A 22,637-nucleotide genomic window follows, 5' to 3' on the forward strand; every position below is an offset into this window, starting at 1 on the left:
AGCGGTTCAGCGCTCGTTCCTGCGGCCCCTCTCGGCTCCCCCACGGTCTCTGGAGGGTCAGGGTCACCGGCTGCTGGCCTCGTCTTTTCAGGCGGCAGCGTGGCTCCACTCGGCAGTGTTTTCCTCGACGCTGCCTGGGGACAGGGTGTTCTCTCAGAGTGCTGCAAGCAGTGAGTTTAGCATCCCACCCTCGTCGCCAGTTGTAGCATCGCGCTACAAATAATTACAGACACTCTGTATGCTTATTTACTGGAGCTTTATTCTTAGATCCAGCATCAACCCTGTCCCTACTCTAACTGCCCTCATCCTGTCCTAGCTCCCCCTCTTCCCCTCAGCCCACCTAGCTCTGCCCACCCCAGCTACTAGACTGTCAACTGTATTACAAAGCCCACTGTAAATGACTTAAAAGTCTCATAAGCAACAGTTCATGCGCTGTTTCAAGTGAAACCTAAAAAGATGACAGAAACAAGGCAGAGCTGCTACTGAATATGAGAGCTTTTATTCTCTCAAACCCTTCTGTAGTAAATCATAGAGTAGAAATTTCGGAAATGCTTTTTTTGTCTTGTTATTTGTAGTTTTTTTTCCCTAGAGATCCTAACCTAGCCTTTTCCTGGATCAACGACAGTTGTTTGGGAGTCAGTGCTTAATTTGAGCCATTGGTGTCCGGTGCTTGGCACTGGCACTTAATTGTCTACACCGGTGCTTGAGACTGTGTGCCACAAGGTGGCTCTGAATTCCTAATTTAGAGATGACCACAACAGTTAATTATTTATTTAAAATTCATTCCAAATTACTATTATCTGCTGCCCAAGCATTCTTATAGCCGTGGGAGCTTGGAATAGTCCAATTTGTAGGAGTGTTGTGGTTAGTAGTGGTGTGGTTACTGCCATTGACAGCATGGCAGGAGCAATGTGTGGTGCAAGCTGCAGAGGCCTCCTGACGAGAGCCCCAGCACTTATTGTTTTACCATGTAAGCACTGTTGGGAGAAGGTATTTCACTACGTTGTACAAGGTGTTAAGACTGCTATAAATATTCAGATGTCACCTCTGTGGTATTTCCAGTCTTGACAAATGATAGTTATCCTACAAGCTCTAAAATGCTTCATCTACCCCCACATTTCTCCAACGTCACGTTCCTCAAATGTGGCCCACTTTTTTTGGGGTGCCCAGACCTATTTTTGGTCCCAATCCGACCCTGCATAGAGGTCAAGGTTCCTGTCTCAGTGCTTAGCCCAGCGCTGGAAATTTGGAAGTTGGCTCCTCAGTTCACCACTTTGAATAATCAAACCGGTGTGATTGCAGGTGATTTCATCATTTATTCTTCTGAATAGTTTTGAACTTTCAGAAACTCTTTTCTCTCACAGGACGTGGGCAAGCGTTTCACAGCCTCAATTTTGAGGCCCATCCCTCATAGTAAGGGTCTCATGACATACTAAAGATATTTCCTATTTACTGAGGGTGCCCCCCAATATTAAATACCTGTTCCTCTTACAAAGGGGTCTCCACAAACCAAGATTCACTTGCAGACTCCTCCCCATACCGAGGTATTTCTCGTATAATAAACTAATAAACGTCTCTATCCTCCAAATAAAGATGTTCTCCTCATGATACCAACTCCAGCACCGCCCCCCCCCCCTACCCCCCCTCTCCACCCTCTACTCATGGTCCCTCAGTCTCCCTAAAACGGAGAATGTCCTACGTAGGCAGAGCCCCTCCCGCGCGACCCCGTAAGACAGTGCTAGCTCTCGTGTCAACGTGGCTCCCAGCAGCCAATCAGAGTGCCCGCTTCCATTCGAGGCCGCTCCCTTCACGGAGACTTAGCCTGCGATTGGCTGCTGTTTGGCTGAACCCCGCCTGCCTGGGGGAAGTTTAAAGGTACAAGGGGGGCGTTGGAGGGTCTCAGACGGAAAGGAGAGAAACTGGAAGGTAAGGGGTGAAAGTACTCAGGGGGCTGGGAGAAGTTGTTTGGTGTCTGATGAAAGAATTGGGGGAGTTTGATAAGTAATTGAGGGGGGTAGCAGGAAGAACGAGGTCTAATCTTGAAGTGAGATCTATGTGACAGTGTGATAGAGTTTACTAGTGAAAAGAAAGTCTGTAAAGGAAAGAGACAGAGGGCCACGAGAAAACAGACCGTGAGAGCGGTGTCATTTGCTAGTGGGGACACTGAGGCACCGAGGTAGGGAGGCGATCGGAGTTTGAGTGTGAGATGAGTTGAGAGAGGTTCATAAACTGAGTGAAAGGCCTGAGTAGGATGGGATTCAGAGAAAGGGGTGCCAAGTATTAGGTTTGAGCAGGGTAAGTCGGAGAGAAGCCTTGATTGGGTTCGTAGAAGGGTCTGGTCCCATTGACGTAAGGATGGATGCTCTCTCGTGCACACGGCCCAGATTCCCAACAGGGTTTTCTGAGTGTATTTTCCACGCAGGACAGCCAACTTACTGCCTCAGTGACCCCCAGTTTCTGCTGTTTGTATTGTGTTCTCCACGCTCTCTACCGGTTGTGTGCCATGTGCGCCCTTCCATTCATTCCCGCTGCTGGCAGCAATCAGCACGGTGACTTTTGGGCGTGGTAGACCGCAACACAATGTAAACGTCGGTATTTTTTAAAAGGATGTGCATAATGACATACACGTTTGGGCGTCAATGATTTTAATGCTAGAAACATGTTGGTGGAAGGTCCAGGCGGGGTCGTGTCGGGTGTTTGCAGTCGGAGCAAAGAACGGAGGCTGAGCCGGGATCGCATTTGCCCGAGCTCAGGTCTTGGCACTGGGGCCGGAGGAGGGGCTTGGCAGGAACTCGGTGCGGCCGCGTGTAGCCCAAATAAGTTGGCTGGCAGTGCGTAGGGAGCATAGATCCTTGAATCCACTGCACAAGTTATACTGCTTCCGAGAGTGTTGTTTATTCCCTGTGTGTGCACCATGCGCCCACAGACCGTCGCAGTAATGCCTGGTGTGTGGTGTGCTCTGTGCCATCACAGTTTCTAGTAGTGCGCTGGGTGTTTCTCGTGCCCGCAGGCTGTCTCAGCAGCACAATCCCTGCTGTGCCTCTCAAGCGTCCATGGCACACGGACTGTGCTGTTTCCCTTGTGCCGCCGGCTGCCTCAGTTATGCTCTGTCAGTATTTCTAGCGCCCAAAGGCTATCTGAGCAATAATACACGGTCTGTGCTACTTGTACCCCGGTGTTAACGCATTATCCCAGTAACGCCTTCTGTTTCTGCCATGCACTGTTTGTACTCCTTGTGCCCGGGCCGTACACTGCACTGCATGTGGTGCAACGTTTGTTCCCATGTTTACACACTACCCCAGTAATGCACGGTGTGTGGTGCATCATATGCCCGGTGTTCACTTTCTATCCCAGTAATGCTTTGTGAGTGCATCTTATGCTCCGGTGTTCATGCACTATGCGCGTATACTGTCTGAGCTGCTTGTCCTCAGTCTCTCAATAACTCACTGTCTCTGCCCTTGCCACTCACTGATTGTCCCAGTAAGGCCCTTTCTGTGCTTCATGTGCCCTGCTGCCCTTGAGTGCCCCAGGAATGACCTTCGGATGTGGGCACTTCTGGTGCCCATAGCCCTTCCGAGTGAAGCACTATGTTTGCTACTTGTCACCAGCTGCCCATGGAGGGCGACACACTCTGTGTGTTCTTCCACTGCACTACTATTCTTCTGATATGTCTTGTCTGCACCGCGTGTAACCACAGACTATCCCAGGGGTATCCTGTGTTTGTTTCATGTGTCCCCTGGACAATGCTAGTTATGCTTTTGTGTACTTCTTTCAGGGGGCACTCCTGCGATCAGAACTATTTACCAAAATGAGGTTGCTGGCCGTCTTGTGCTTCTTGGCCCTCGCCACGTCAGTAGTGGTGTCCAAGCCCACCCAAGAGAAGAAAGGCAGGGTCCACCAGGGCAAGGACCTGAGTGACCACCAGCACGATGACAACAAGGACTTCCAGTACGACCACGAGGCCTTCCTGGGTAAGGAGGAGGCGAAGACCTTCGACCAGCTGACGCCGGAGGAGAGCAAGGAGAGGCTTGGGTGAGACTTTGATTTCTTTGATGAGCAAGACACCGTGACCGTGGGGAAATCGTGGAACTGTGCAACTGAGGGGGGTGGTGGGTCGAGCCATTTTATGGAACCTTATTGATTGGTGTGGATAAAATCTTGGGACCCCCTTCTGAGGTAGGGCTGGGGAGGCCTGTGGGCTCATAAGGAATGGACCATAGAGCAGGTTTCACCAGCAGCATAACATAGGCTCTTGCTCCGCAGCAAGGCCCTGCCCTTCACAGGTCCCTCTGTGGCTGAGGAGGGTGTATATCTGTGAGCTTGCCTGACTAAGTGAACATTTAGGTGCTCTTCACTGAATCATCATGTTGAGCTCTTTAATTTGTGCTACGTCTGTACAACAAACTATTCAGAAAGCACGACGGAGTGTTGTTTCTAGGGTATTCAGATGGGTGTCAAGACAGGACTGTTCGTTGATATGAAGGGTCATCTCCAGAACCATTTTCCTCCCCAGAAGCCCCTCTAATCCCTGGAATTGCTTGTATTGCCAGCTCCAGGTGTAGGCCACACAGAGGACTCCACTGAGCTCAAAGTGCAACCACTTACTGGGATAATAGAGAAGTTAATCAGTCCTCTTCCCCTCTGAAAATACAGTGATGCAGAAACAAGTAGAATGCCTATGATTGGAGGATGACTTGTTCTGAGCTGCTCTGATTGGTCCATGTGCAGAGATAATGTATTAATCTGTTTGACTTTGTTTCCATTGATCACTCCTTTGCTCCCTTATGAGAGAGTGTGGTGTTTGCATTTTCTCCATTACACTCTGTAAAAGAGCACTGTGTAATTAGTTCTTTATTCAACACTCCGTTTCTTCTGGGACCATTTGACGTCCCCTGCACTCAATATGGTCTGAGAATGTGTAAGTCTGTCCACTGGGCTCGAATCTAAAACCATGCCATTTTCTGTCCATCAGTAGAACGTATATCCATTTGTTCCTCAATATTATCTTACAAGTAGACAGTTTAATGTACTATCCACTCATCGCCCTGTGGTCTCTTAGGAAACACGGTCTGTGGTCTCTTATGAGAAGGTTAAATGTTCTGTCTATTAAGTGCTCCGGGGTCTCCAGTGAAGCGGAGCAGCATTCTGCCCATTTATCATTGCTATCTTACAGTGAGCATGCAACCGTCTGTCCATTCATCGCTCTATAATCTCTTACAGTCACACTGGTGACGATCCCTCTAACCTGTAGAGCTCTACAGTGACCCTGTACTGCTCTGCATATCCAGCTCTTTGTGCAGTGGGAGCTTGTAACACTGTCCATCAGCTGTTCTTGGGTGCACACCTGCTGTTGCTCTGTAGTCTGACACTGATGGCTTAACACCAAATGTCGTGACGTCTCGTGTCAGGGTACCACTGCTCGCTTTCTGCTCTTCCACTCAGATCATACCACCCGTTTCTTGTGTAGTATCTTCTGACTAGCATCTCACTGTTTCTGCCTCGCAGAATAGAAAACCATGTATCACTCTTCATACCAGTTTTGTTTGGTGGTATCCTGGCTCAATGACCTGCACTCTTTGTGAACACGCACAAAAAAGTATACTCCAATCTGAATTTTCTACGTGTACAGAAGAAGCTGTTTATCAATTTGTGACATACGTCATCATTGGGCTTGCTAACTAACACCCCGCGCAGACCAACGTCTGGGGTGGAGTAAAAGGGAGGGGAAGACAATACATACATCTATAAATAATAGCGGGATCAACAAAGAAATGTGTGCAGTTAGTGATAATCAAACTAGCTTGGTTATATCTTCGGTTACCCTTTATTCCTGGATTAACTGGCCAGGATTAAAAGAAAACAGTATGCTATTGAAATAAGATTAGTACTCATTCACCCCTCCTTACTGCATGCTTGTCAACCTGTTTCAGCCGAATTACAAAAGCCCTCCCTTCGAAGGTCTGGGCGACTTTCTTCAGGACCTCTCAATCCCCTATTTTTAGAGCACCCCTCTGCTGACCTACCTAAATCATGTGGGTCTGACCTTGTCTGATGATCTTTTGGCTTTGCTAGTGCTTATTTTGTTTCTGAATAGTTTTGTTTGACGTGTAACACATAAGTGGCCAACGTTGGGAGAGCTGCAGGGCCCTCACCTCGGTAAAATAAGTATTGATTAAAAACCCAAATATATAAATGTAAATCAACACATTGCATAAGTACATGCAGGCACTGAAGAGAGCTACTTTCAATGATGCACATAATATGCAAGAGTAGAATACTGTCACTCGGTCAGGTAGGCCAATGGGCGAAGTGGGCTGGCCCTGTGCTGTTGCCGGCAGAAGCAAAATGCGAATGATTCCACCACAGACTAGTGGACGAAGAGCCCAGACTGAAAACCCCGGTATGACATAAGCATGTATTGTGTATGTGTGTGTGTGGATATATTGCCAGTGGTGGAGACTCCTTAACCAATAGGAGTAAAATTCCCACATTCTACCATACCCACTCCTACATCGCTTCCTGGGGTTTAGCACTAAACAATCCCTCAGTGCATCTCTCTAACCAAAACCAAGATTTCAGAATTTTCCTTCCCTGGGTCAAAGCTATGAGCACACCCCTGAGGTGTGTCTAGTGAAATGTAGAACTTCCCCTACAAAATCCGTTATGGGACAGGGTTTCTCACTACCTGTGCCACTGTGGCTACTTAGGACAATGACATGGGCAGGCCTCTGTGAATTTCACCTGCCTGTGTCACTGGCTGCCCCACTGAAGTTTGACTAGTTGGTAGTCACATCTACCCCTTCACTCCCCCACCCCCCGGCCATCCTGTCAGGAGGAGGTCACGCCTCCTCCTAGCCAAGGCACTCTTGACCCCTTTTCTGAGATCAATTCACACCACCCAGCAGGCTGCCAGGTGACAGCGGGGCTCATCACTGAAAGGGTTAATAGAGACTTAAGACGGAAAAATGGCAACTTTTAAAAGGGCATTTTCAAAATGGTAATTTTAAATCTAGCTTGAATTTTAAATGACTATTATTTTGAGTGGTTTAACCATGGTTTTCCAAAACAGAAGTTATACATCATAAAGTGTTAAAATGTAACTCATTTTTGATTTCTTCTATGGGAGAGCCAACCTTGCTGCAGTGAACTGCAACTTTAGAGAGTTTTCACTGTCTGGACATGTAAAACCTAAATACACATGTTCTACTTTTTAAATGCCATGCACCGAGGCCTATGAGCAGGTTTATTTGGCCAGGTTGAATTTGCAGTTTCAAAACTGACTTGCTAGGCTGCAGGGGAGGCCTAGGGGTGGCACTATCATTGCTGCAGTCCTCTTGTGGCACTTAACTTGCAGGCCCTGGGTAGACAGAGTTTAATATAGTAGGGACTTGTAGGGACCTTAAATATGCTAATCAGGTATTAGCCAATTACACTTATACTTTAGAGGTCAAAGCACATACACTGGGCCCTCGATCCAGGCCACCCACGCCAATAAACCAGCACTAAATCTAGCTAAAAGGGAGTGTGCTTCGCCAATGAAGGCTTTTCCTGACGATACATTACACAGTGAGGAGGCGTCCTGGTATAGAACTAAAAAACCTTCATAAGAATACCGTGACACCTTTGGTGGGGCGCTCTGGAATAGGGAGGAGGGGTGAGAGGCATCCTATACATAGGAGGAAGAGGCCATATATTCGAGCCCAGGCGGTCCACAAAGTATGAACATATATGGTGAGATTTGTGCATTTGTTTCCCCAAAGAGATGCGTTTTTCTACTCTTTTACCTCCCCAAAAAATCATGTCTTTCCTCGCTATTTATAGTTAAGAACGAACCCCGGCCTTTACCTCCCCTTGCGGAACTTTTCCTTTAATGAGAGCGTGTGAATGTAGCCCAGCCGTCTAATTGATCGCTCTTAAAAAGAGCAGATTGGAGGGGAGAATTATCTTCCCAGCACCGCTTCTATGCAGAAGCAGCATTTTACAGAGGAACCACTGAGGGGTTGTAAACCATCCCCACGGGTGTAGCTGTCACTGCCCAGCAGGAGTAAGGGGGTCAACATATGTGTCAACTGGTTCTCCTGTTATCATTACATCGGACACCTGGGGCTGCTCTGCACTTTCCCTTCCGACTAGCATTTTGCAACTAGCCGATGGTCTGCAAGTAAGAGAAATCTGTTTAATCTCCTCTACAAATTAATGGCTTGTGCGCAGAGGCGCAACTAGAGCCAAATTTCGAGGGTGGGGGCTGAACCTTTAATCAGTAGGCAGAGTGGAGCTACAGGGCCTCCAACAAGGGGTGAAACAACAGCAAGGCCTAACTAACATTCAAATGGTCATTTAAAGACCTGTGAAACGTTCGGGTGTGGCTGTGTGTGTGCCCGGGATCTGTCTCATCCCCGGCTGCCCCACACGAAGAGGTGGGGGGGGGGGGGGGGGGTGCTGAAGCCCGGTGAGTCCAATGGGTGTTGCGCGCCTGCTTGTGTGTATTATCTGATGGCGGTTTAGGGGTTCACGAACTTTCCAGGGTGAGCATCAGCGTATGTACCACCGGGTGGGAGGCGGCGGAGGGCACTGTCTGTGATGGTTAAGGGCGGGTGAGGATGATTACGGTGCCTGCGTGGCACGATGTAATGCTTGCACGTCCCTTTGCGCGCTAGGCGCTTGTGCGGGGACCAGCGCGCGGCACGGACAAGCGCACGATGCTGTCTCCTCGCACCCACGTCTCTCACCGTGCGTGCACGAGGGAAGTCCCGCCCCCCTCAGATCACAACTCCCTTTCTTCCCGATCGGCACTCTGAAATGATTCCTTATTTGGGAATAATCTGCCCTCCCCTGCCAGCGGGCCCTGTTTGAAGTGGAGGTTTTGAAGTCTGTGCCTCATCACAAGGCCTTCCCTCTCGGGTGAACCATCCCTCCCTGCCGCCACATCTGTCTGCCTCTCAAACACATTTAAGTCCCCTGTCCGTGATTTGAGCGAGCCATGAGTGCCCCCCCCCACACACACTCGCACATACATCACCTTCTGCTATTGTTACTACAAAACTCTCTCCTCAGGTTGTCACTCCCTTTAAACCCTCCGTTTCTCCCCTTGTGTTCACACACTCCTTCAAACTCTGCCATTACCCCGCATCATCTGTGCACATCACCCAAGCTCATTCTTAAATGATCTCCCCGGCTTTTGCTGTCGCCCAATCAATCGCTCCAGGCACCGTTAGCCTCCACTTCTGTTAGTGTAACATTTCCCACCTGGTGTCTGAAGCTCCTTTCATATTTGTCCCTACCTGTATCACCCTTTGACCCTCCCGCCCCACTAGTACTACACTTACTCGTAACTCACTCACTGGTACCTGCAACTTCCCAAGCATGTTACTTACCTTCCCCTATTTAATCCATCGACACACACCAACTGTGACCTGTAACCAGCAGCATCCGCCTGTAGCTCTTCTTCACACGTCAGTGGGCGAGTGCATGCTTTACCTGTACCCCTGTCTGCTGTTTCTTGTAAATGCACTTGCTTGTTAATCGTGCTGCCACCAGGTGATCCAAGCAGTCATCTGCCCACCTAGCTCTATGGGACAAGGTTTGCCTTCTTTGTGTTCTGAGGCTGCTCCTTGCTATTTTCTGTAGTTTGAGGTCGGCCTCTGTTTCCTTCTGGGGGTGTTGCCTCTGTTAAAGCAGCTTTGCTCCTTCCTAGACGCATAGTGGATAAGATTGACGCTGACAATGACAGCCTGGTGACATTGCCGGAGTTGCTGTCCTGGATAAGGCTTGTGCATGGTCGCTGGGTGGAGGAGGATGTAGCCAAGCAGTTGGAGCTCTACGACAAGGACAAAGATGGCCTTGTGTCCTGGAAGGAGTACAGCGACCAGCTCTACAGCCATCTCATAGGTGAGGCCCTCTCCCACTGACCTCTGCCCTTTCACTGCAGGAAGATTGTCACCAAAATAGACAAAAACCAGGATGGTGTGGTCACCCACCAGGAGCTGAAGGACTGGATCCAGCAGACGCAGAACCGCTACATCTATGAGAACGTCAACAAGCACTGGTCTGACTACGACAAGAACGGGGACGACCACATCGCTTGGGAGGAGTACAAAAACACCACGTACGGCTATTATGCAGGTGAGAGATGAGAGCAGCACAGGCAGGAGAGCCGGGCAAGTTAGTGAGGGAGTCTGGTGCTGTGGAATGGAGCTCACTGTACTTGGATGAGGAGTGAGTGTAGTTCAGGCATGTGAGCCGGGCAAACCAGCGAAGGAACTGGTGGGGGGGGGTCTGAAATGGAACTCCCTTTACTTAGATGAGTGAGGTTCTGGCAGGGAGTAGAGCAGGAAGTGACCTGTGGGGACAGCAGCCTGGTTAGAGGGTGTTAGGTGCACATTGGGAGTGGAGCGCAGGTAATGGTAGGGTGCTCAGGGTAGGAAGGTGAGGGGTCAGAAAAGATATGGCTAGGAACTCGAGCCACAGAGGTGGGTTGCTGGGTCACAGAGGTAAAGCAGAAAGTAACGTTTAAGACAAGGTGGAGAGCGAGGGGCATGCAAGTGAAGGTGAGCCGCCTGGTAAGAGATGAATGTATCAGGTGAAGTTGGAATTTAGCTGCAGCAACGGCATACATGTGAGTGCTACAGCAGGAAGCTGCAGACAGTGAGATGTTGAGTATCGTGGTCAGAGAGAGCATAACAGTTGTGTGTTCTTATAGATGTGCACGCTTTGCATACTCCTGCAATCCAGTGGTTTGATTCAAGAGTGTCTTTAAAAATGAAATTTAAAACATCTAGAGGAGCCTGATTGGTGGAACCTGTTCATTTATGTTGTGCACGCAGAATCTTTGATTCACATTAAAGAGCACATTTTTTCTTTAAAAGGGATCTCAAAAGTTCCAAGTTGCAAACCATTTGCGCTTGAGTAGTTTTTTTTCTGCTTTTTCAGCATGGGTCTTTTAGAAAGACCTATCCCATGCCTTGAGTAGCGATTGATGTGTACACCGGTGATGGCTTTCAGTAATAAGGACATATCTGGGGTACAAACTGCATTATCCCCACAATGGAGAGTTTAAAGTTCATCCGCATGTAATTTTTGCGGTTCGCTTGCTCTTGAAGCTGGCGTATTTATTGTATAGTCAAGTCTCACTTAAGAAAAGGATATTTGGATGCAGGTGTTCGAGAGCCAGAATAACACATTTAGGTAAGGCTGCATTACGTTTCATGGAGGACGGCTGAGATATAATACAAAGGTACTGTGTTTCTCATGCTTATTCGACTCACACGTGATTACACGTGTGACTCGAATGTCATGCAGGTTTCCGAGTCTAACCTGTTAAAAGGACCTACATTCTCTCTAATCATTGAGGTGCAATCACCTTGTGCTAAAAATAAATGTAATAGTGAGGAAAATATTAAAATGTCACCTAGCAAGGGTCAAAGTCCCTTAGGTTGACACCACAAAGAGTGCAGTGGTACCGTTCATCCCTTTGCTAACATAAATAAACAAGGTCCCACCGTGCCTAGATGAGCCTTAATGATCATCACTGTCAAACATTCATCAAAAGAATGCTGAAAGGATTCAGCTGTCGTCTTTGTTATGTGCAGACTCTCAATTAGAAAGATTGGGCGAAGAGGAGGGCCTGCTCTGTGGTGGCAGATGTTTTTAGTGTGAATTCCCTACCCAACCGGGTCTGGATGATGGGCGTTGGCGCATTGGTAGCCCAAGGACCATGGTCTGCAGTGCATGCTTTTCAGGGCTGTCCAGCCAACGATGGCCACTTCCTCGTTTCCTAATTCTAATCTGGAATGGAGGTGACCATGGGGACGGAAAGCGATAGGATTTAATGGAATTCTGGGAGCGTCTACTCCAAGTTCTGGACAGCTGCATAGCACTGATTCTGTCTTGCTTGACGAAGTTCTGTGGATCCTGTTTCAACCATTCCTGATGACCACAAGATGTTTTACATTTTCAAAGACTATTCCAGACTCTACCAAGGTGGGAGCATGCAAAGCATGTGCATGTATGTAACATGTAAATTGTAAGTGCTCCTGAAAAATGACTCAATGTAGATTGTGTAGCAGTACATATGTCATCACAGGAAGTTGTAGAGTGCTCTGATAAGCATTATTATTTTTTCACCGCGCCTTGGTTCTCCAGTATGGTGCACCAAACCTATAAAGAGCCCTCTCTGGTAGGTTAAGATGCTTTATATAGATCATGATCATTGGTAAGGCTCTCTCTGCACTGAGCTTATTAGCCATGACTTTACAAACACTCCCCCTAAATAAGATTAGGAGCAGTATTAGAATGTGGATCTGGTGAAGAGATGGGATCGCTCTGCTGGCTGCAGTCTGTCTTGTAGGAGCTTGGGGTCTTCATGTGGCCGTGTTTGTTGCATGCTGCATGTCAGTAAGTGCAAGTTTAGTGCTCGGCCAAAGCTGCTTTCATTCTCTCGCTGCTGCCGTTACGTGGTTGAGTAGTGGGTATCTTAAGCAGAAAACTTCAATTTTCTTCTGAAATAGATGGTTATACACTAAGATGTTATATTATATTTGTGTGCTTTGTATCCTCGTTCTCACTTTGTTTCCAGTTCTCTGTTCTGCCATTTCTGGCTTTGGGTCTGATGTCTCACTCCTTTCTGTGTTTTTGAGGGGGTGGGGGGGTCACTCTGAATCTTCGTTCTCATATTCCCCTTTCTTTTTCTGCAGTTTCTCTCCATCGAGATTGTGTTTCTCTATGCTGTATTTCGCTGCATCTAGTTACGTTTTTTTGGATCCTGTTTCTCTACCTTTCATTTGTTCTGCAAATCTGGACCACTTCCTCCCATTTCTGAGTCCTGCAGAATCTACTTCTGGATTCAGTTTCTTGACTCAAATCTCTCTTGCTGTGTTTTTCTCTTGCACTCGCTTGACTGGGCTCTTTTCTTGGAGAGTGAAACGATCTTATGCCTGTTTCCTTTGTCTTTCCTGTGTGCTGTAAATACATGCAAGACCGTTTTTTTTTCTAGCGCTCAACTGGCTCTGGTCATGTTTCTCGCTTGCTTGTTCTTTCGTTCCACCTTTCTGTGGACTCAGGATGGGTCTCTAGCCTCTTTTTGCTGGCTCCTGATTTTATTCATTTTTTTTCTTTACTGTCCTTTGTGCTAGCTATATTGAATTGAAGTGCACATCTCTCTCAATCTTCTGGTCAGCAATCTTCAGGTGTTCCTCTTTGTTTACTGTGTTGTGTGGTAGCAGACTCTGATTCATACCTGATTTCTTGTGCTTTGTAATCGCTGCCACTGTATCCAGTTCCTATCCATATCCATTTTCCGGTCTGCAGTAGATCTGGTTCCTCTTTAAGGGATATGCTGGTTCTAGTTCTTGTCTCTCACTCTCCTGTGCTTTGTAATCTGGATCTAATTTCTCTCTTCATCTTCCATTCTGAAAAAGCTCGTTGATATAGTTCCTCTTTCTCTACTGTATTTTGTGGTATATAGCTCTGGTTCCTGTTGCTCACTTTTCTGTGCATTTGTTGTAGCTGTCTCTGGATGTAGTTTCTATCTCTGTTTTCATCTTCAGGTCTGCAGTAGCTGGTTGTTGATCTGCATCCTCTTTCTTCAAAGTGTTTTGTGGTAGCTGACCCTGGATTCAGTATCTTTTGTATCTCCTCTGTGGCAGATTGTGTACTCGCTTAATTTCCTGGGATTTGCAGCAGTAGCTGATCATGGGTCCTGTATCACTCTTCAACCTCAATGCGCTTTTTTTATGGCCCTGCTGCTCTCTCCTTTATGTTTTCTTTATTCGCTATCTCTAGATCCATTTGCTTCCTCATTGTGGCCCATTAAACTTTGAGCCGTACTCCTTTTTTTTTTTTTTTCTCTCCTTATGTTCTTAGTAATTGGCAATGAATCTTTTCCCCTACATATCCTGTTTTTGTCTGTGTTTTTAACCCTCGCCCTCCTCCTTTCTTCATCTGTGGCCATACACTGTTATGAAGGGGTCTATTTATTAATATCGAAAAACACTGTTGCTTTCTCACTACTGTTGTCCTAGTTCTTATAGACCTCGTTACGAATTTTTACTAATTCTGAAATAATATTTTTCTAAGTCTGTTCTGCAGTTGTTGACAGTAGATGCAATTTTCCTCCCTTCAGTATGTTTTGTAGTTGCACGCTCTGGTCTCTCGCACGTCAAAGTAACTTCATCTATTGCATTTAATTAACTATTCAACACAAATAATTCTGCTCTTAAAAGGAAAGTATTGATAGGATTCTTTACGATGATGAGAACAGCGGCGGAAAAAGTATGAGGAAAGAGCAGCTAACGTTCCGCCTCTTCCAGGTGAGGAATTTAATGACCTGCCTGACAAGGAGACATACCGCAACATGATGAAACGGGATGAGCGCCGCTTCAAACAGGCTGACAAGGATGGCGACATGATCGCCACGCGCGACGAGTTCACCGCGTTCCTGCATCCCGAGGAGTTTGACTACATGAAGGACCTGGTTGTGAAGGTGAGCAGATCCGCCCCTTCCATTTACATTGAGAGTGAACATCACTCATGCACAGCGAGGAAGACCACCTCTCATCAGGACGAGAATACAGCAGAGGATAGAAGGGCTTGAGCTAAAACAACTCCTCTACATAATTTCAGAATGGTCACTTGGCTCTGAATAGTCCTATGTGCAAGGGTGTAATGGCTTCATTGGTGCATTGGGCCCTCCAAGGGCCTTCTGTGCTTTGGGCATGGTGGAACAGGCTCAGATGGTTGTTGTATTATTTGCCCATCTCTTTATCTTTCTGCTCCTTCCTTCTCTGGTTCTTTCTATACCTGGCAGTAATTGTCTCTGGTGACATGAGCCAGTGTTCTGGGAATGTTACACCAAATTAGTTGTTTTGAGATGTTTACAGTCTCACTTTTACCTCGGATGAAACATATGAATATGAACCTGTTTGTTATTGTCTGTTTTTTATCTAGGAAACCATAGAAGACATTGATAAAAACGGCGATGGATTTGTGGACGTGAATGAATACATAGGTAAGACATAGACCGGTGAGAGAGTGAGCTGCTACACCGTAGGCCTCTGGAGTAAACCTTCCAGGTAGTACCTATACCATGCTTACAGGGCCGGAATGGGAACCAAAAGCAGCCCAGGCTAATTTTGTCAGACCGGCCCCCGTATGGTGCATAGTGAGTACAGTTAGCGAGCCTGACCACTACAAAGGGGGAACATGAATGTTCTCCCCTTAAGGAAATTTGGGAAACCATGGTGCATTCTACAACACATTTGTAATTATATATTCAATTGTATTAGCTTCTAAAGCATAGTAAATGACCTTACCGGGCACCAGGATGCAACAAACTTTGTTGGGGCTCTTCAATGACTCCCTCACGATCACCTTCCAACGGTGCCCCTCCTCTCTCCATATTCTCTCTCTCACGTGCATTTAATTTTTGTTTTATAGCACCTCTCATTCCAGTGTAGGGTGTCGGAGCACTTTACATCACACACACATATATAGAAACAATGAATCATACGTGTGTAAATCAGCGTATAGAAAATGTTACATAAGGCAAATGGGACTATAAGACGTAGGATTCACATGTCATTCATACCGGTAGGCATTTTTTAAGAGCGCTTGGTCTGGAGAAGCACAAGCTCAGGATTTAGAACAATACAGTGTGTAAGGTTGACTTTAATAATAACAATGTATTTCTTCCCAAACAAACGTTTTAGCAACATCAGAATAATGAAAGACTGGAGAAAAAATATAACTTTCCAACATGTACCATTCAGTTTGCATGCAGCTCTTTGATTGCACTTCATAGCTCACTGTGTTAGATTACGATTCTCACTTATGAACTGCACAGTACCAAAAGAATCTGCCAAAAGCAGTAACACACTGAGCTATGCACAGAACATATTGTTCTTTGATATACATTGTACATGTTCTTTGCAGCAGGCATATTAACCCTTTGCTGTACCATAGATGAGTCAACTTCCACTAGAAAAAACTCCCATCTCTCTCCAGCAAGTACGTTAAACACCGAGTTAAATTGATATTTTCATTGTTGCAGAAAACTGCTGGATATACAAGGTAATGTCAGTGCTTTTAAAACTGCTGCACTGATACAAAACCGGCTCCCACCCTTCCAGGCTCCCGGGGAAACGCCTGATGCCTGATACGACCAGTGCGGCCTTGCATGTTTATAGTCCTGTTAAAAGGTATTCAACTATTTTGCGCTGCCCAGGACCTGCACTGATAAGGGTATAGTTTGGGTTCCAAGGTATCCCCCATCACGCGTTAATTGCCAAGGATAAGGTTGGTACATCGTCTTTGAAGTAATGATGTTTAATCGGGTTCCCAGCTTACAGCACTATTCTGAAGGTATACAACGTTTACAACGAAGTTTTTACCAAGCACTACCACTACAACGCAGGCATTACCACGCATACCATTACAACGCATTGCGCTGGGGGGCGCTCTAGGATAGGGAATAAGTATAATTTTATATCCAACACCTTCCCTAGTGTCCACGGGGACTGGAGTTGGAATATAAAATTATACTTACCACTATCCAGCACCTCTAAGCGCTATGCGTTGTAACGGTATGCGTTGTAAATACCGCGTTGTAAAAGTATGCGTTGTAACGTCATACATCCTATTCTGAAGTATCTGCCGACTTCTGGTAAATATGCCTTGCACGGATTAGCCCATATTCTGATTCTGTGGTGTACAGCTTCATTGCTTATAAAGCCTTTGTCTAATGCCATGCCACAGAAACTCCTGATTGAGGGGGTGCATTGTCAATGTTGTTAAAAAGGCTGCAGCTGTGATTGCAGAGTCCAGTTTTTTACCTGTATACACACACTGCCAAAACGGAATATCTGAGCTTGTCAATTTGTCACATCATTGTGCTGTCAGTCTCCTCTGTGAACTTACTGGTCTTCTGCAACTACTGCCCTCCTCTTTCAACAGGTGATATGTATTCAACTGAGAGCGATGAGCCTGAACCAGACTGGGTGAAAAGTGAGCGTCAGCAGTTCTCGGATTTCCGTGATCTAAACAAGGATGGAAAGATGGACCACTCCGAAATCAGCCACTGGATTATGCCCCCTGACTATGACCACCCAGACGTAGAAGCAAAGCATCTCATTTATGAGTCCGACAAAGACAAGGTTAGATGCCTGCCCACTGCATCCTACAATAGCATGGATTTAGGGACATGAATCTGGTGTTCTACACCTGGGGCTCTGCGACAAGGAGAGGGATAGCCAGTTATGATGGCATGGAACTTAGATCATCCTAGTTTAAAGCTTTTATATACTAGTATCGCAAATTATCACAGTTCAGCACCCTTTAACCGTTGTATGAACCAGAATAATTTTTCACAGTTCAATGACCAAGTCCTCGTCTATTTCCCATATGCAAGAATATGGACCAAAGCTAAACTTAGTCTAGGTTCCATAAACTGGAGTATGCACTAGTGCTAAGTATCCTGGTCTAGTTTTCATACATAAGAGTATGGACAAGAGTTGAATACCATAGTCTAGTTTTAATTCACAAGAGTATAGCTGTGAGTTAAGTATCCTGGTCTAGCTTTAAGGCACAATTGCATAAACAGAAACTAAGTATCATTGTCTAGCTTTCATACTAAAGAACATAGACCAGAGCTAAGTATCCTGGCCTTGCTTTTATACACAAGACCATAGATAGGAGCTAAGTATCCTGGCCTAGCTTTCATGCACAAGAGCATAGATATAAGCTAGGTATCCTAGCTTTCATGCACAAGAGCATAGACCGGAGCTAAGTATCCTGGTCTAGCTATCATGCACAAGAGCATAGACGGGAACTAAGTATCATGGGCTAGCTTTCATACACAGTAACATAGACAGGAGCTAAGTATCCTGGCCTGGCTTTCATACACAAGAGCATAGACAGGAGCTAAGTATCCTGGCCTAGCTTTCATACACAAGAGCATAGACCGGAGCTAAGTATCCTGGCCTAGCTATCATGCACAAGAGCATAGACGGGAACTAAATATCATGTGCTAGCTTTTATACACAATAACATAGACAGGAGCTAAGTATCCTGGCCTAGCTATCATGCACAAGAGCATAGACAGGAGCTAAGTATCCTGGCCTAGCTATCATGCACAAGAGCATAGACGGGAACTAAGTATCATGGGCTAGCTTTCATTCACAATAACATAGACAGGAGCTAAGTATCCTGGCCTTGCTTTCATACACAAGAGCATAGACAGGAGCTAAGTATCCTGGCCTAGCTTTCATACACAACAGCATAGACAGGAGCTAAGTATCCTGGCCTAGCTATCATGCACAAGAGCATAGACAGGAGCTAAGTATCATGGGCTAGCTTTCATACACAAGAACATAGACAGGAGCTAAGTATCCTGGCCTAGCTTTCATGCACAAGAGCATAGATATGAGCTAGGTATCCTAGCTTTCATGCACAAGAGCATAGACCGGAGCTAAGTATCCTGGCCTAACTTTCATGCACAAGAGCATAGACCGGAGCTAAGTATCCTGGCCTAGCTTTCATTCACAAGAGCATAGGCCGGAGCTAAGTATCATGGCCCAGCTTTCATGCACAAGAGCATAGACTGGAGCTAAGTATCCTGGCCTAGCTTTCATGCACAAGAGCATAGACCGGAGCTAAGTATCCTGGCCTAGCTTTCATGCACAAGAGCATAGACCGGAGCTTAGTATCCTGGCCTAGCTTTCATGCACAGGAGCGTGGACCAGAGCTAAAAATCTTATTATAGCTTCCATACACAGGAATATTACCCAGGGCTAAGTTTCTTGGTCTAGTTTTCAAACACAGGAGCATGGACCAGAGTTCAATAAGCTAGCGCAGTACCCCATACAGTAATATGCATCAGAATGAATGAAACCAGACGTTCCTAATACTTGTCCATCGCCTATATACATATGTAATGGGCTGTGCAAGAGTCACTTGAGAGGAAATCCACCGTATCTTTGCCTGATGCTAAAGGGAGCGCAGTGAAAGAACCTAAATACAGGGCTAAAAGTGAAACAAGTCCCACTAATCTGTCTTTATTTATCGAGCCCACACACAGCAGTCATGTTTCAGACCATCCTAGGTGTCACTATTTGAAGTTCTGGAGCAAACAACACTTGAGTTGTCACTTGGAGGCTTGGTCCTGGGACCACCAAGCTCAAGGCCACAAGCTAGATCAGAGGATGGAGTTCTGGCTCCCAGGTATAGGGTTCTGGATAGTTCAGCACTTGCTTGGTTACAGGGAGAGAGGCAATTAATGGATTTGTCATACCTGAGCCATAGTGACATGGGGGTTTGGCCCTGGTACATGTATATGGTAGGAGGGGGGCGGGGGATCACCAGAATAAGATGGCGCACCTCGATGGGCTGATCGTAATGGACAGTAAGTGCCCAGAATAAAGTTATGCATGAGCCTGATGCTTTCCTTGATAATTGCCACCAGCTCTCACTGTAATTCTTGCACACCCTTACATCTCAGTAATTAATTTCTCCATTCGCCTCCGCAGGATGACAAGCTCACCAAAGAGGAAATCCTGGATAATTGGAACATGTTTGTTGGGAGCCAGGCTACCAACTACGGGGAGGACCTGACGCGCAGACACGATGAATTTTGATCAATACTAACCATCCACACCAATCAGACGTGCTAACCCCACTGCGTGCGGTCGTACAGTCAACATTGCTAATTACTGTCCCTCAACCGTTACTAATCCAATGGAAATAAAGAGGGGGAGGGGCAGGCAAGGGTAGGGGGTGGGATCTTTTTTTTTTATTTTAGAGGGAAGATATTTTGTACAAGTTCAAATGGTGGGGTGGGGGATGGGTGGCTTTTTCATGGTGGACAGGAGGAGGTAGGAGAGATGGCAGTGACAGAAAGCGTAAGAGTTATGTTGATAAGTTGGTCCTTCCACTAGATGCATCGAACCACAAGTGAATTTTAAAAGCAAGTGTGCCTGATTTCATGTATATATCATTATTGGAGAAATAAGAGAGCGCGATGGGATAGTGCTGCTGCACAGTATGGCTGAAGTGGTTGCAGGCCTCGACAGTGGTGTGTGAATGGCATGGGGAGCTTTAAGAGAACTCAGGCGAGCCTCCTATAATGTTTGCATCATTGGGGATCTAGCAGTCGACTTTCTTGATTGACGTCCTAGATGTGGCTGGGGGAATTGATGGCCCCTGTCAGGAAAGTTCTTTACCATAGCCAGTAATGTGTTCAGGTCACTGTGTCATAGTCTTGGAGTTGGCACAGCACACACATATGGCTTTCTGTAAATTCAGAGACCGGAAAAATGTTGACCACTGAGCCACCTTACAGAGCACCTTAAGTTTGGGGAAACTTGCCCAACCTGGTCTAACATCGCTCACAGTCTGTGGAGACTACCTGATTTGTATAATCGTGTTCTCAATGCATGCCCAGAATCTGAGGAAAAAGCTGAGGTTATCCGAAGCATATTGAATTGTTGTAAGTGTAAGAATGATAAATGCTTCAGACTGGCAGATGAAGTGGATCCCACTAGTTAGCAAGTCTCTCAAGATCATATATGGTGGGACATGGATAGCCATGTTAATCAGAGACTCTGGTCGTTTGGGTGTGGCACGTTCTACCGTGTCTCTTGAACTCTTCAATGATGCTTTGAGCGTGTGCATGTTGTACAGCGTCTTTGTAGGGGTGTGGGTTTAACTGCATAGGAGTTGTGTATTCTTGCAGAATATGCTTTCTGTACAGTGTGTGGTTATTGTATAGTAGTAGGCCTGTTTATACACATTTGCTGTACTATAGCGGTACATGGGTCAAATGTATTCAAGAGCCTCACGAATCATTGTGGTATGGGAGTAGCTCAGTTACTCTGGGGCTGTTCCGTAGTGCTGTCCAGGTAGAAACATGCCTCTCTATTGGAATATTGGTTATGTATGTAGTGGTCAGTCTGTGTAGTTGTTGTGTAGAGGTACAGCAGAGTACATGTCAGTGTGGCTGTTGTGCAGTGGTACTAGGGCATAGGTATGTAGGATTCAATAAAGTGGTCTTAGGTCTGTACAGTACCTCACATTCCCTGTTCTCCCCATCAGGACGGAAAGCTCTCTAAGGAGGAGATCCTAGAAAAGTATGAAATGTTTGTATCAAGCACCCTGACTGATTATGGCCACATGATGACCCAGCATGAGGAGCTGTGATGCTGGCAGAGTTAATCCAAGGCCCTTCACTAGTGCATATCAGGAGATGAATCTTCCTCTTCACAGCAGCTCAGCAGATGACTCTCCATGCTCCAGGCTGGTGGCACACCACTAAGGATAAATAAAATGTCCACTTAACTGACTGAAGTGTGAGTTGTTATTTGTGTATAATTATGCTGAACGGGTCACAAATGCGGAGGGTTAAAGGTTTGTAGGAAGGAAAACAGTCAGCATTTTAATCTAGTACTGTCCATGACAAAAAGTAACAAAGTAACACTCTCCCACTCTGAAAATGCAATTTGTTACATACACTAAGCACGTTGTTGCACAAGACTAAGCCAGGGCCACTGAAAATTGTATTATGTTTTTTCCATATAAATATAGACTTGCCACCCTTGTCCTTTCAGTAGGTGACAATTTTACCCAGATACTGTAAACTCTCCCAATTAAAAGGGGGGCTACGAGGGGTACACCGCATGTATCAAAAGCCTTCACAACATTCCCAAAAACCCTGCATGAAAACTGACCGACTTCAAACTTCCAACACTGGATTCTCATTCTTTCTAATGACTCTCCCCTTCCTTTCCATCCTCTGAATGCCTCCAGCAGTCTGAGAGCAGCCTACTCTAAACCTAATTCATGTTTGCCATTACCAATACTATTGTATCGTTGCAAAACGCCTTCACCTTTTTTCAAAGAGCACAACCTCTCCTTTAAAAGTAGCGCGCTATCAACAGCTAATCATCTGTAGCTCATTTATTATTTCCATCAGCCAATATATGGAATTCCCGCATCCCTACTAATGTAACCTACCACATAGAAACTGGAGCATAGGCATGGAAGGGTTCCTGTAGAGCACAAAACTAATCCCAATAGTCAACAATAAGTTTGGGGGGGAAAAAGACACTTTTAGACCTGGAGCAGCATGCTGCCTGGCGTAAAAGCACAACAATGCCTCATCAGGGCTAACAAGTGCCATGTAATGCAATTGCAATACATTACACACAGCAGCCAGACAGTCAATTGTAGTTCATACAGGGAGATTAATTTTTCCCTTTTACTGCCAGACACGCTTGCACTCATATAACACAAAACTGCTAATGCCCATCACCTTAATATCAATCCACAGCAATAAACCACCCATCACCAATTGAACAGGCACAGAATGACATCTCTGAATGAACAACCCAGTACATCGGCTAAGTGGACTATGAACATAATAAATGCCAAAAAGGTGGGGTGGGAGTGGAGGCTGACCAGACAGTCCCTGTTGTGGGCTTGTGATCAATTGGCAGAGGTTGGACGTCTGGATGGATTCCGTAGATGGAAACTCATTGGCATTGTAAAGCTTGGTGATGTCTGGCGGGATGTGCACATTTGCAAATCTTCAGTCAGAATATAAATTATTGGAGGGGGGAGAGGCTCCGCTACCTACAGATCAGACGTGCTCT

At 46.1% G+C, this 22,637-nt stretch overlaps 1 protein-coding gene across 4 annotated transcripts; it reads left to right on the forward strand.

Moving 5' to 3' along the window:
• The first annotated feature begins 1,814 nt into the window (after positions 1–1,814).
• On the forward strand, positions 1,815–21,328 carry LOC147701445 (reticulocalbin-1-like). 4 transcript variants are annotated; one of them, XM_086930117.1, is made up of 7 exons: positions 1,815–1,926; positions 3,776–4,032; positions 9,695–9,888; positions 14,307–14,479; positions 14,944–15,004; positions 16,948–17,147; positions 19,518–21,328. In XM_086930117.1, the coding sequence occupies exons 2-7, from the start codon at positions 3,809–3,811 to the stop codon at positions 19,623–19,625; spliced, it is 960 nt and encodes a 319-aa protein (XP_086786243.1). In that variant the 5' UTR covers positions 1,815–1,926; positions 3,776–3,808; the 3' UTR covers positions 19,626–21,328. The 4 variants fall into 4 exon arrangements, with proteins under 4 accessions (XP_086786243.1, XP_086786245.1, XP_086786244.1 ...); XM_086930119.1 differs by having other exon boundaries at positions 1,829–1,926; positions 21,082–21,328; XM_086930118.1 differs by lacking the exon at positions 9,695–9,888 and adding an exon at positions 9,929–10,122 and having other exon boundaries at positions 1,829–1,926.
• Positions 21,329–22,637: the final 1,309 nt, after the last annotated feature.

Source organism: Lissotriton vulgaris, chromosome 7, assembly GCF_964263255.1.
Source record: "Lissotriton vulgaris chromosome 7, aLisVul1.2, whole genome shotgun sequence".
Lineage (NCBI taxonomy): Eukaryota > Metazoa > Chordata > Amphibia > Caudata > Salamandridae > Lissotriton > Lissotriton vulgaris.